At 52.4% G+C, this 15,273-nt stretch overlaps 1 protein-coding gene across 1 annotated transcript; it reads right to left on the bottom strand.

The window, feature by feature from the left end:
- Window positions 1–7,695: 7,695 nt before the first annotated feature.
- CLDN19 (claudin 19) lies at window positions 7,696–15,273 on the bottom strand. Its single transcript, XM_070610036.1, has 6 exons — window positions 15,094–15,273; window positions 13,644–14,052; window positions 12,289–12,453; window positions 12,105–12,189; window positions 10,155–10,307; window positions 7,696–9,385 (listed from the first exon to the last, which is right to left on the bottom strand). The coding sequence occupies exons 2-6, from the start codon at window positions 13,864–13,866 to the stop codon at window positions 9,337–9,339; spliced, it is 675 nt and encodes a 224-aa protein (XP_070466137.1). The 5' UTR covers window positions 13,867–14,052; window positions 15,094–15,273; the 3' UTR covers window positions 7,696–9,336.

Here is a 15,273-nt window from a genome sequence, read left to right as displayed (position 1 = left end):
CAGTATATAATGATAAAAGGGACTCTCCACCAAGAAGACATAACACTTATAAATATATACGCACCCAACACAGGAGCACCAAAATTTGTAAAGCAACTCTTAATAGAACTAAAAGAAGACATCAACAACAATACAATAATAGTAGGGGACCTCAACACACCATTAACACCAATGGACAGAACATCCAGACAGAAAATCAACAAGGAAATAATAGAATTAAATGAAAAATTAGACCAGATGGACTTAATAGATATATATAGAACACTTCATCCAAAAACAGCAGGTTACACATTCTTCTCAAGTGCACATGGAACATTCTCAAGGATTGACCATATTTTGGGAACCAAAGCAAACATCAATAAATACAAGAGAGTTGAAATAATATCAAGCATCTTTTCTGATCATAACGCTATTAAACTAGAAATCAACTACAAGAAAAAAGCAGAGAAAGGTGCAAAAACGTGGAGACTAAACAACACGCTTCTCAACAAACAATGGATCATTGAAGAAATTAAAGAAGAAATCAAATATTATCTGGAGACAAATGAAAATGAGAACACGACATACCAAATCATTTGGGATGCAGCAAAAGCAGTCCTAAGAGGGAAATTCATCGCAATACAGGCTCACCTCACTAAACAAGAAAAAGCTCACTTAAGCAACCTCAAACGACACCTAACAGAACTAGAAAAAGAAGAACAAACAAGGCCCAGAGTCAGTAGAAGGAGGGAAATAATAAAAATAAGAGCAGAAATAAACGATATTGAAACAAAAAAGACAATAGAAAGGATCAATGAAACAAAGAGTTGGTTCTTCGAAAGAATTAACAAAATTGACAAACCCCTAGCCAGACTCACCAAGAAAAGAAGAGAGAAATCGCAAATTAATAAAATCAGGAATGACAGAGGAGAAATCACAACAGATACCAATGAAATACAAGAGATCATAAGAGAATACTATGAAAAACTATATGCCAACAAATTGAACAACCTGGAAGAAATGGACAAATTCCTAGACTCCTACAATCTCCCCAAACTGAATCAGGAAGAAATGGAGAATCTGAATAGACCAATCACAAGTAAGGAAATAGAAACGGTAATCAAAAACCTCCCCAAAAATAAGAGTCCAGGACCAGACGGCTTCTCTGGAGAATTCTACCAAACATTCAAAGAAGACTTAATACCTATTCTCCTCAAACTGTTCCAGAAAATTGAGAAAGATGGAGAACTCCCTAACACATTCTATGAAGCCAACATCACTCTGATCCCCAAACCTGACAAGGACAACACAAAGAAGGAGAACTACAGGCCGATATCACTGATGAACATAGATGCAAAAATCCTCAACAAAATTTTGGCTAACCGATTACAGCAATACATCAAAAAGATTATACACCATGATCAAGTGGGATTTATACCAGGGACACAGGGATGGTTCAACATCCGCAAGTCAATCAACGTGATACACTACATCAACAAAATGAAAACCAAAAACCACATGATCATCTCAATAGATGCAGAGAAAGCATTCGACAAGATCCAACACCCATTTATGATAAAAACCCTCAGTAAAATGGGTATAGAAGGAAAGTACCTCAACATAATAAAGGCCATATATGATAGACCCACAGCCAACATCATACTCAATGGACAAAAGCTGAAAGCCATCCCTCTGAGGACAGGAACAAGACAAGGGTGCCCACTTTCACCACTCCTATTCAACATAGTTCTGGAGGTGCTGGCCAGAGCAATTCGGCAGGAAAAAGAAATAAAAGGAATCCAAATAGGTAACGAAGAAGTAAAACTCTCGTTGTTTGCAGACGACATGATCTTATACATAGAAAACCCCAAAGAATCCACAGAAAAACTATTAGAAATAATCAACAACTACAACAAAGTAGCAGGGTATAAAATTAACGTGCATAAATCAGTAGCATTTCTATACACTAACAATAAACTAACAGAAAAAGAACTCAAGAACTCTATCCCATTCACAATCGCAACGAAAAGAATAAAATACCTTGGGATAAACTTAACCAAGGAAGTGAAGGATCTATACAATGAAAACTACAAGACTTTCTTGAAAGAAATAGGCGATGACATAAAGAGATGGAAAAACATTCCTTGCACATGGATTGGAAGAATAAACATAGTTAAAATGTCCATACTACCTAAAGCAATATACAGGTTCAATGCTATCCCAATCAGAATCCCAAGAACATTCTTCACAGAAATTGAACAAACAATCCTAAAATTCATATGGGGCAACAAAAGACCGCGAATTGCTAAAGCAATCCTGAGCAAGAAAAACAAAGCCAGCGGAATCACAATCCCCGATTTCAAAACATACTACAAAGCTACAGTGATCAAAACAGCATGGTACTGGTACAAAAACAGGTCCACAGATCAATGGAACAGAATTGAAAGCCCAGAGATAAAACCACACATCTATGGACAGCTAATCTTCGACAAAGGAGCAGAGGGCCTACAATGGAGAAAAGAAAGTCTCTTCAACAAATGGTGCTGGGAAAACTGGACAGCCACATGCAAAAGATTGAAAATTGACCATTCTTTTTCACCACACACCAAAATAAACTCAAAATGGATCAAAGACCTAAAGATTAGGCCTGAGACAATAAGTCTTTTGGAAGAGAATATAGGCAGTACACTCTTTGACATCAGTTTCAAAAGAATCTTTTCGGACACTGTAACTCCTCAGTTGAGGGAAACAATAGAAAGAATAAACAAATGGGACTTCATCAGACTAAAGAGCTTCTTCAAGGCAAGGGAAAACAGGATTGAAACAAAAAAACAGCTCACTAATTGGGAAAAAATATTTACAAGCCACTTATCCGACAAAGGGTTAATCTCCATAATATACAAAGAACTCACACTGCTTAACAACAAAAAAACAAACAACCCGATCAAAAAATGGGCAGAGGACATGAACAGACATTTCTCAAAAGAAGATATGAATATGGCCAATAGACACATGAAAAGATGTTCATCATCGCTAATCATCAGGGAAATGCAAATCAAAACTACACTAAGATATCACCTTACCCCCGTTAGATTGGCAAAAACATCCAAAACCAAGAACGACAAATGTTGGAGAGGTTGTGGAGAAAGAGGAACCCTCATACACTGTTGGTGGGAATGCAAACTGGTACAGCCACTATGGAAAACAGTATGGAGATTTCTCAAAAAGTTAAAAATAGAAATACCCTATGACCCAGCCATCCCATTACTGGGTATCTATCCTAAGAACCTGATATCAGATATCTCAAGAGTCCGTTGCACCCCTATGTTCATCGCAGCATTATTTACAATAGCCAAGACGTGGAACCAGCCTACATGCCCAGAAACTGATGATTGGATAAAGAAGATGTGGTATATATACACAATGGAATACTACTCAGCCATAAAAAAAGACGAAATTGGCCCATTCACAACAATGTGGATGGACCTCGAGGGCATGATGTTAAGCGAAATAAGTCAGTCAGAGAAAGACGAACTCTATATGACTCCACTCATAGGTGGAAATTAGCATATTGATAAGGAGATCTGATCGGTGGTTACCAGGGAAAAGGGGGGGTGGGGGGAGGGTACGGAGGGGGAAGTGGTGTACCCACAACATGACTAACAAAAATGTACAACTGAAATCTCACAAGGTTGTAATCTATCATAACATTAATAAAAAAAAAAAAAAAAAAACTATATAAGGTAGAAGACACTAGGATGACACCTATAAATACTAAAGGAGTGAGGAGTTAACCCAGAATTCTACACTCAGCGAAAACACCTTTCAAAAATGAAGGTGGGGTCCAGCCCTGTGGCCTAGTGGTTAAGGTTGGCACGTTCCGCTTCAGCAGCCCGGGTTCGGTTCCCAGGCACAGACATACACCACTTGTTGGTGGCCATGCTGTGGCAGCGGCTCACATACAAAATGGAAGAAGATTAGCAACAGATGTTAGCTCAGGGCGAATCTTCCTCACCAAAAAAAAAAAAGGGTGAAATAAAGATTTTTTGTTTTCACCATGGGCGAGCCCAAAGCTTTCCTTTCCACTGCCATCTTGGGAGGTGTCTACGTTTGCTGGACTTTTAAGTGCCCTCTGGGAAGAGCAGCTTCTCAGTATTCCAACTTTCCCTTAGACGTTTCAATCTTGAAATAATTTCAAACTTTAGAGAAAAGTTGCAAGAACAGTTCCGAGAACTCCTGCATGCCTTTCCCTTAGATTGCCCAATTGATATTCTACTACAAATATTTGCCTTGTAACTCTTTCTTCGTGTGTATCTGTGTGTATTTTTTTCTGATGGCTCATCATCCTTTTAGTACTTCAGTGTGTATTTTTTTTTCTTTTCTGCTTTTTCTCCCCAAATCCCCCTGGCACGTAGTTGTATATTTTAGTTTGTGGGTCCTTCTAGTTGTGGCATGTGGGACGCCGCCTCAATGTTGCCTGATGAGCAGTGCCATGTCCGCGCCCAGGATCAGAACCAGTGAAACCCCGGGCCACCGAAGAAGAACACGTGAACTTAACCACTCAGCCACGGGGCCGGCCCCCAGTGTGTATTTCCTAAAATGCAAGGACACTGTCCCACAAACCCATAAAACCACTATCTGAAACTATCAAGCTCAGGAAATTAACCCTGATATAGTACTGTCATCTCAACCACAAACACTGTTCAAATTTCACTAGTTGTCCCAAGAATGTCATTTATAGGACCAGAATACAATCCAGGATCGATCGTTGCGTTTAGTTATAATATCTCTTCAACCTCCTCAATCTGGGACAGCTCCTCAGTCTTTGCTTGACTTTCATAACTTGGATGCTTTTGAAGAGTACAGGCAGTTATTTTGTAGAATAACCTCAATTTGGATTTTTCTATCGTCATCAGTGATTCAATTTCTGCACCTTCAGCAAGAATATCATATAAACGATGCTGTGTTCTTCTCAGTGCATGATATCAAGGGATGCACAATTCTGACTTGTCCCTTTACTGGAGGTGTTCACTCTTATCACTTGATTAAGATACGGGTGCTATGTTTCACCACTGTAAATTTAAGTGTTTTGTGCTTATCAGTTAATAAATTATTCATATTAGCTGGCATTTTACTGTAAAGTAGAGCTTTTTCTTCTTCCCTACTCATTTATTTGATTATTCATATCGGTATGGACTAATGGATTCTTACTTTTATTCACTGAGTTAAAATCCATTACTATCATTATTTATTTTGATGCCCAAATTGTCCCAGATAATGCCAGTGGGCACCCCTTTATTCTGGCTTCTGTATCCTTTAGACATGTCTCCATCATTCCTTGAGCACTTTCTTACTTTCTGGAACATGAAGGTGCTCCGAGCTTATTTTGTACTTTCCTTACCACAGCCATCAAATCAGCCATTTCTCCATGGAGCCCTGGTAGCTTCTAGTGGAAAATGGTACTCAGAAATCAAGATAAGGACTTGCTACTCGGGTGTCATTGCTTCAAGGCCTCTCTAGGACATAGAGCTCATAGATATACGTATGTACATATATCACACATGTACACACACACACAACATCTATTTCAATATTTATCTACATATATTAAAAGCCATGTGTTCATCCAGATACCACCAACTCCAATCCAACACCACAGGATTTATCCTAATCTTTCCCCTGTCCATCTTTGTCAATCTGTTCTCTGGCAGTGAGAAGCCTGACTCCCATTATCTCTGGTATATTCACTTATTTGTTCAATCTCCTTCTATGGAACCAGTCCTCAACCCTGCCAGCCAAGGCCTCCTCAGCTTCGTGGTGACCTCGTGGGCCACCATGCGGCCCAGAGGGGGAAGGCCAGCTTCTCAGGTCTGACGTGGTGATTCCACAGCACAGCGTCAGCGCCGCGATGCTTTGAAGAGTATTTTACACTTTTCCTAACACCGTCAGTGTTTTCAACAGGAGGGTTGTCCAGAATAAAACTGCCTGCAGTATTCTCATAAACTGAATCAAATACTCTTTTTCTGTGCTCTCTGAGGAGAGAAAGTTGGGAAGCACAGCTTTGGGTGTTGTCCGTTCTTCATTTCCAGTTTCGCCTCGATCAGGTTTGCCTGTGCCTCCCCGTAGACTTGCCAGCTCTGGATGAAATCATAAATTGACCCACTCTCAAAATACCTAATATTCAAATGATGGAGGACACCGAGGTAAGTGAAATTCTCATCTAGAAGAGAAGCACCACACGGCCTCCAACAGCCGACACCAGGGCGCCTCCACCCTCAGTCTGCGCGCCAATTGCCCGGGGAAACACCTCCTCATGTCACTCGGCCTGGGGGCCTGAGACTCTGTTTCTAACAAGTTTCCAGTGATGGGATGCCGCCGTAGGAGGATGGTGCTTGGAGCAGCAAGAGTCTCTCGAATGTTCATCACCCTCACTCCTGTGGTCGGCGGGGGTATATTAAATGATACAACCGTCAAAGCTTAGATGGATTTTTAGCCCTTTTTTTTTCATTTGCAAACATACACACAAACAGAGTAGAGTGACCCCGAAGTACCACTGGCATTTATCAGTCTTATAACTTCCTCTGCCCTTGACCTCTGTGTTGCTAGAGTATTTTAAAGCAAATCCAGCCATTATATCATTTCACTGTGCTCCTCTACCAGACGAGGATTAAAAAAAGAAAAGACCAGTGTCATTACCACACGCAATTAGCAATGCATACAACACAAAATTAACACTAACTCATTGCCATCGTCTGACATGCATCCATATCCCTGTTCTCAGACGCGTGGTTTTCCAGCCTCTTCCCAGGCAGCAGGTGAGTCCTGGTCAGCTACGCCAGTGCCCGGGTCCCTCCCTTTCGCTGAACACCTTCTCTGGCCATGTTCCCTGGGTCTGCGGCTTTCCTTAGGGGTTGAGCACACAGGGATATTCCTCCTAAAACCGTGTTCCATGCCCTGCCAATTTCAGTCTGAGAGCTCTGCTAATAATAGCAAAAGCTTTAGGATCATGCCCTTTGAGTCTGAGCCCCACTTCCTGGGTCTCCTCCCAATCCTTTAGCCTTGGGGCTGGGACAGTAAACAGGAGCCCAGTCAGGAGGCCAGGAAAGTTGGCTCTGCCACCGGCTGGCAGTCCAGGCAAACTTGATGTGGATACTGGAGAGAGGTTGCTTCAGGAGAGGCCTGGGGGACCAGGCTTTGCAAACTCCTCTAACTTCTCCCAGACATCTCCTTCCCATTGCCAGGATCCCGCTGCGTCGTTTACCAGTGTCTTCATCGGGTTCTATGTGCTTATCTGACTGCCCTCTCGACTCCCCGGCCATCCCTGCTTCCCTTCACAAGGATCAGACTGAAGCTTGTTCCCGCCCTGCCGTCAGGCCCGCCCGCTGGCATGGAGCTCGCCTCTCCCGCAGCCTGTCCCTGAAACCAAGAAGCCACCGGCACGTTCTACCCCAACATCTTCCCACCAAGACCCAAACCTCTGGAGGACCCTGAGCCTCAAGAGACAACACGCGGTTTCCAGGCCAACTGCCTCATGACCAGAGAGAGCATTGCCAAGTCCCCAGCCTGGGACAGGGAGCCTCTGGGCCCCACATCCCACCCTGCTCAGTGGCACCCGTGCCAGGAACCCTCACCGCGACACTCAGTTCCCAGGTTCCAAATTCGGTGTCAGTCATGGCTCTTCTGGCTGCGTGCGACAGAAATCAAACTCAGAATTGCTTCAGCGGCATGGGATCTGTTTATTGGGAGGATGTGGGAATCTCTCAGAACAGCCTGGTTTCAGGAAGGGCACAAGGAGACAGGCCTTTCCTCTCCTCGCCTCTTCTTGGAGACGCCTTTCCCCCCTGAGACCCTCACAGCCCTGAGCTTTAGGCCCCACAGAAGTGCCCTCAGTGCTGACCACACCTCGCTGCCCTTGGGGGCTGCCTGGACCCAGATACCCAGGTCTACCCCGAGCCAATTAAGCCGGGATGTCCAGGGAGGGAGGCTGGGCCTCAGCTCTCCAAGTGACTCAGACGCCCACCCAGGGCTGAGAACCGCTGCGTTATAGCTCGGGCACCCCGAGCGACTCTTTTGTAGTTCTCATTCATCATTTGAGGGGCAGGACTCTGGTGAACCCATTTAGGGTCAGGTGCCCACCTCCTCTGGCCAGAGGCTGGATGGGCTGCATGAAGTGGCTGCTCCTGAGGTGCCCCCGTGGATGTGCTGCAGCTGGCAGGCCCAGGTCACTGTGCGGACAATCCCACAGCAGCTCCACCGATCGCTTCTCTCCTCCCGTCCCCACCCTTGGTTGGAGCGTGGGCGACAGTCATCTTGCCTTACTTCACCTCTCAGAGTCGAGCTCCAGGGAGAAGGTTGAGCTGTGTCCTTGGGATTTGGTGACTTGGTGGGAGATGTGATCACAAGACAGGTGGTGGAGGAAGCCAGAACAGAGCTGGCTGAGGCGGCCATGGGGAAGTCAAGGGGTGGTTATAAATAGCTCTTTCCAGATGGAAGCGAGAGGGGGCAGTGGCCAGAGAGAGACTCAGGGTCCAGGGAGGAGAGGTGGGGTGGGAGAGGCCTGAGCATGAGGGGCAGGGCTGATCCGGTTAAGTTCCCTACATTCCTCTGAGGGCATCTCCAGCTTCTAAACTAAGGGGGTGGTACCCGTACTTCAGGACCAAAAGCCCTTGCAGCTCTGACTGCACCCCTGGGTGAGGATGGAGCTCCAGCCACAGTCTCAGGCAGCCTCAGGCCACCCCCTCCCTCCTTTGGTTCCAGGGCAGGGATGCAGCAGGACCTCAGCAGACTGGACAGCAGGAAGGGGGGTGGGAGAAAGGGGCAGCATTGCTGTGGGAGCAGAGCTGGGGGCTTCCAACCTTGCTCAGGATAATCCCAAAGCCTGAAAGGCCCTAACATCCTTCCCCTAGTCTCTCTCCACTTGGCGAGCTCCTCCAGTGTCCCCTCACGCTGGCTCTGATCCCCAGCACCTGGCTGCAGGGCCTCCCAGGGAGGCAGAGTAACAGGGGCGGGCTGTGTCTCTGTTCAGACAGGGCCAGTCCTCAGGTGGGTCTCCCTTCAAGGAGAGCCTGGTGTCAGGCCCAAAGTCAGGCTGGGCAGGGGGGCAGGGGCCCTGAATTCTTTCCTGATCAGCCTTGGGTATTCTGTGTATCCCACCCTGGACCTCTGTCACCCCAGCTTTATGCCCAAGGACCCCAGGGACCAGCGCTGACCTCTCTGAGCCAGCCCCCAACCTAGCCATGCCGGGGACAGACCAAATGACACCACACTTGGGGCTGGATGTTCACTTCTCTTTTGAAAAAATACCAAACACATAGTCTAGGTGAGCAGGGGGACAGAGCCAGGCTGGGGACCTGGACATTACACACCCAGGGGGCCCTTGACGGAGGCAGACAATTTAACAACTGGTCTGAAAGTCAAAAGAGAGAGAGCTGGTTAGTTGAGGGAGCCACAGTGTGGGGAGGCAAGGGCTGTGGGGTTCAGGCCCAGACACAGGGACTGGCCAGCATGGTCAGACCTGGGCCCTCACAGCAGCCCTGCCTGGGGCCTGTTCCTGGGGGCAGGGGTGACATGGTCTGGCCCAGCCATCTGTGTGGGTGTCCACACAGCGCTGGGCATACTGGAAGAGCCTGAGAGCTGGACTCAGAGAAAACGGGGCCAAGCCTCTTGGTCTCTCTGAACCTGTTTCCTTTCTATAACATAGGGACATTCCTCATCCTGGCACTGCCTCCTTTATGGGGTTGCTGTGGGAGCCCGTGGGCCCGGGGTGGGGTGGGGGATGGAGGGCTCTGGCCTCCCCAGGGCACTGGGCACCACAGTCCATCTTTCCTGCTGCGTCCCCAGGGCCCAGCACAGAGTAGACACTCCTGGAGCCCCCTGGTGAGTGACTAGGTGGCTGGGGAGAGGGCCGGCACCCGGGCTGGTGTGTGGACAGGCCCGCGCCTGTACCTGGAATTGTCCTGCCCCTGTGGGCGGGCTCCTGCATCCGGCCTCTCTCTGAGTGTCTGGGTCTGGGTCTCAGAGTGCAGGGTGGGTGCCTGTGTTGGGGACAAGCTGCTCAGAGCCCTAGACAGAGCTTGGGAGACACTCTGTGCCCTACTGGCCCTGCCCAGGGTGCTGCAGGGCTGGTGGAGTGCTGGGTGGGAGGCCGCTGGGCACGGGCAGGGGCTCAGACGTACTCTCGGGCCGCAGCTGAGGGGCCGGGCCGGTAGGGCTGCGGGCTGTTGTTGGATCTCTCGGGCTCCGGGCACGTGCAGCAGAGGAAGGAGCCCCCCAGCATGGCCAGGCCGGCAGAGGCCCAGCCCACAAACAGGGCTGGGCCAAACTCATACCTGCAAGGGGTTGGGAGGACGCCATCAGGTGTGGCTGCCACCAGGCCGCGCTTCAGCCCTCCCCAGGGGCTCCAGAACCTCGGCCCGGCAGGGGACGGGCAGGGGGTGGGGTGCTAGGATGGGGGCCTCCCCAGCCTCCTCAGTCTCTCTGGATAAGTTGGGGTGAATGCCCATCCTTCCTCCTGTCCCCACCCCAGTGTATCAACACCACGCAGGGTGACCCAGGCCCAAGGTGGGCCTGTTCCTGCCAGTAGAGGGAGTATCCACCAGGTCTTGTGGAGGAGGAGCAGGGCAGTCCCGCCATCTCTTTCTCTCAGTCACCGTCTGGCCCACAGAACTCCCAGCCGGGGCTCTGGCTGCCTCCCTGGGCTCTCCACTTACAGGCCCCACTGGGCAGCCCAGCACCTTTTGCAGTGCCCCAGGCCTCCCCACCTCTGTGCCTTTGCATGAGGCATGCCCTCCTAGAAACGCCCCCTTCTGCGCCTCCTGTGCTCCGTTGCCTTCAGGGCCCAGATCAGATGCCACCTCCTCGTGGGGGCTTTCCCTGTGCCCTCTGTGTGGCCCACCTTGCTCTCACTTACTGGGTGGCCCTTCAGTCCCTTACTTGTTCGGCTCCCTGGGGAGTGCCTGAGGGCAGACAGCACCAGATTCATCCATGTCCCCAGGCGCCAGCACAGAGCCTGCAACCCAGGCAGCTTTGGGGAGCCCAGAAGGGACGTGTGCCGGCCTGCCATCTCTGTGCTGAGCCACCTCTCGCTTGGCAGGTCTGCATAGCTAGAGCTGCCAGCTCCAGGGAATGAGCCTCATGCCTGAGGTCTCCTTTTCCTCCCCACTCCACACCTCTGCCTCCTCCAGGGAGCCCTCCCAACTGTGACAGCCCAGGCATCTTTTCTCATCCTCTCTCCACCCCAGGTCTCAAGGTCTGTCGGGATGTCTGGGCTTGAGACTGTCCCATTCTCTGCTCTGGGCAGAGCTGAGAGGTGAGGGAGGAGCCAGGATGGGCTCAGGAGTTCCAGAGAGCCCCCTATTCAACCCCCACACCCTCGGCCTTACAAGTCCTGACCATTCGAGCTCTTCAATCTCTCTGAAGCTACTCTCCACGGCTGGTCCCCCTGCCCCAGGCCCTCTGCTCAGACCTCTGCAACAGCGCCTTACTGATCCTGCCCCCTCCCCGCCACTCTGCACATCACAGCGGAGGGATTGTCTGCTGCCTTCCCCCCCAGGATGGGGAACAAAACCTTCTTGTGCCACAAGGCCCGCCACCATCTGATCTGCTGTTATCACTTCTCCATCCTCATCCCCCCAATGCCCCACCCAAAGTAACTGCTCCTCCTGCAGGATAACAGCTCGGGTTTGCTGAGCGCTCTCCAGGGCACAGGCACCGTGCCAAATCCCTGAGCTGCACCATCCCACTGAACCGTCAGGATCACACGTGAGCTGGTTCCTCGGGTCCTGACTCCATGTTACGGGGGGGAACCCAGGTGCAGAAAGATGGAGGAACTTGCCCATCACTCAGCCAGCACTGGCAGAGCCGGGACTTAAACCCAGAGCCAGGGTGCTTAGCTCTCTGCAGGTGCCCGCTGCTCCTGGGGTGTCCTCCACAGGCCTCCTGCCCCTTTGGAGGGCCTGGCCACACCTTGCCTGGCTCCCCCTCCAGAGGGCCGCTCCGTGACAGCACCTGGGCCCTGTCCCTTATTTCACCCTCCAACTGCCCCTCTGGACAAAGGCCAGTGGCCCCAGAGGAGGTGGATTGGGAGGCCCTGCCCGTCCCCTTGCAAGCCATGCCCTGGCACTCACCTGGCATTGACAGGTGTGCTTGGGTTGAAGAACTCCTGGGTCACCAGGGTGGCATACCACGAGACGGCTGTTAAAGTGCAGAGGCCTAAGGACCAAGGAGAGGATGCTCAGCCCTGCTCTGGCCACTCAGGGTGGGGCCACCTGCCATGGCCAAGATGGTGGAGAAGGAGCCAGGGGCACTCACCTGCCAGGAGGAAGAGGGCTCCCCCGGAGATGGCAATGCGGCCCTTGGCGATGGGGTTGCTGTCTCCGACCCGGGTGCACTTCATGCCGATGACGCTAAGGACCATGCCGACGAAGCCCAGGAGCACGGCCACCACCATCAGGGCTCGCGCTGACTGGATGTGACCTGGGCGAGGTGGGGGGTACTGAGCCAGTGGTGGGAGAAGTAGTTGGTGGGAGGAGCCCAGATGGGAGGGGCTGGAGCTGGAGGCTCCTCCTGGGCTGCAGATGTGAGGGGATAGTGAGGACACAAGTGACAACAAGGTGTGAGGACAGGGTGTGGGCTGAGCTTCTCGCTTAACCCCACTGTTCACTCCCCCTTGCTGGCTCTTGCGGGTGGTGTGCGGTGACGGTGACGGGTAGTTTGAGTTCTCTCATCTGCTGCTTTCTGGCCTGGGAAGGTTGGGGGGCGGAGAACAAGGACAGACGGGGGACTCCCTTTTGGGCTGCCCCCCTCCAAGCACTGGGGGTGGCCTTTCAGATTCAGCAGAAGGAGGAGTTGAAAGTGTCTGAGGCCCAGCTCAGCCCAGGTTGGCCCTCGGGCAGGGACACCTCCCCAAGGGTCATTCTGGACTCTGGTTGCCTTCCCCTCTGCCCTTTGAGTCACCCTCAGCAGCCATATGCCTGATGCTCTGTGGGTTCCTGAGTCCCTGAGAGAGGCCAGATGACCTGCTTGGACTGGCGCTGTGGGGGCTGTGCGGCAACAGCCCGCCTCAGGCCTGTGGGTCAGCTCCGAGCCAGGGAGAGAGCTGCAGTGGGGCCTGCTTACCAGCCAACTTGTCAGGTTCAACTCCACACCCCAGGAGGAGAGGGAGAGGAGCCTGCCTGCTTGAGCACTTGTGCGTGCACATGAGTGTGTGTGTGCATGTTTGGAGGTGCACTGAGTGTGGGCATACTTGCCTAGGCAGCAGGATGGGCACATCGCTGCATGCGCACAGCATCTGGGCATACAGGGTACGGGGCAAGCAGAGGGAGGGATCTTGCCTGAGCCTTTTTGAGCTCCAGGCATGCATCTGGGCCTCCCACAGTCCCATAGAGTCATCGTGCCCCTTTACAGACCAGGACATCAGAACACAGACAGGGGTAGTGGCTCCTTCAAGGTTACAGCGGCAGAGCTGAGATCTGGACCCACGGCTGCCAGGACCTAGAGCCCTTGCCCCCGCTGGGCACCAGGCTGGCCTGGATTTTCAAAAATGCACAGGGGGCAGGGGGCTGTCGTGTGGAGCCCAGGGCAGATGGCGACGACCGCAGGAAGGCTGGCTCCGGACCGCCCCCTCCCCCACGTCCCGCCCCCGGCCCGGCTGGCACGAGGCCTACCTTCCAGGGCGAGCAGGGAGTCGTAGAGCTTGCACTGCACCTGACCGGTGCTCTGGGAGGCACAGGACATCCAGAGCCCTTCGTAGAGGCCCACGGCCGTGATGATGGCGTCGCCCGCGTAGGAGGACTGCTTCCACTGCGGGAGGGCTGTGCTGGCGATGATGCCCACCCAGCCCCCCAGGGCCAGGAAGTAGCCCAGGAGCTGGAGGCCCGAGTTGGCCATGGCCCAGGGGAGGGGGCCGGGGGTCCCAGGGCTCAGGGCTGGGTCAGGGGCCCTGGGGGGCTGGGGTCATGGCCAGGTGAGAGGAGCAGCTGGCCTGGGGGTGGGGGTGCAGTGGGCGGTCAGAGGCTGAGAAGGAGAGGTGGCGGTGGCGCAGCAGCGGCAGCGGCGAAGGCAGCGGCTCCGGCTCTAGAATGCAGGGGGAGGCCCAGGGGCTGGAAAGGCCAGGGCCCGCCCACAGTGCCGGCTGCCTAAGCCAGGGCAGGGTCCCCAGCAAAGCTCATGCCCAGCCCCCTGGGGGTGGGGGGCGGGGCCACGGCCCAGGTGGGTACCCTGCGCCTGCCCAGCTCCAGGGATAGAGAAGGGAGGGGCTGGGAGGAGTGACCCTGCCTGCCCTCAGGGCCTTTAGGCCCAGGGAAACCCCTTTAGAAACCTGATGAAAGTGCCCTAAAATTCTCCTGCTTCCTACCCCAAGCCCCAGGCCTGAGATGATGGACTTTGCCCTTACTTGGCTGATATGACCCTTCGGGTTTTCTGTCCTCTGACTGTAGGACGCAAAAGAAATTGAGTTCCAGTTTGCAGCAGGTAATACTAGAGTTGGACACCAGGCAGAACTTTTTGGCTAGGGGTCTGAGGCCAGATATAAAGAGACTGGGCTGGGGAGGGGCTGTTGGGGACAGGGGTTCCTGGGTACCCCGGAGGCCGTGTATAGCAAAAACAGAGGAAGCCAGACCAGGGAAATATGCACAGTGGGGTCTGTTTGAGATCTGATTGGGGCAGAAGAGGGACCCCATCAAGGCTGGACAGAGCTGGCGGCCAGCCAGCAAGGAGCCTGGCAGGGAGGTGGGAGACAGCACCGACCTTCTGGCAGCAGCCCGAAGGAAGGCAGACTGCTCAGCCCCGTTAATCCCCTTGCTGGCTGGTTTAGCAGCTCCTGCTGGGGCCTGAGGCACCGGCCCCGGCCCCCAGCTCCAGAACAGCCTGGCGGGGGAGCTGCGGCTTCTGTGCATTCCTGGGGTTCAGGCTGCCCTTCCAGCACCAACCCCCATCCCAGCTCAGCCCTCTGGAGCAGGGGAATGTTTAACTCTCCTCGACCTCATTAGCAATCTCCTCACGTTCAGTTTGGCCCCATGGGCTCTGCCTGGCGTGGGTGCAGGGGGAATGTCACAACCCTGCTCCCACTCCCGCCAGCCCCCCAGCCATCCCCGCCATCCCCAGAGGCCCACCCGCCTGTCCTGGACGGCACTGGGGGAAAGCGGGGTCCTGCTGCTGCGACCCCAGCCTGCTTCCTCCCCCGCAGCCTGGCTCCCCTTTGCAGGGGTCTGTCGGCAGCCTGCTCCCTCACATTCTTCACGTGGCTATGCAAACGAGAGGGTGCCAGGCACTGCACAGACAATGGCCGCCCTGTGT

The sequence above is a fragment of the Equus przewalskii genome, chromosome 2, assembly GCF_037783145.1.
Source record: "Equus przewalskii isolate Varuska chromosome 2, EquPr2, whole genome shotgun sequence".
In the NCBI taxonomy this organism is placed as follows: Eukaryota; Metazoa; Chordata; class Mammalia; order Perissodactyla; family Equidae; genus Equus; species Equus przewalskii.
The sequence above is the reverse complement of the archived record's forward strand: the minus strand, read 5'-3'. Positions and strand labels throughout refer to the sequence as shown.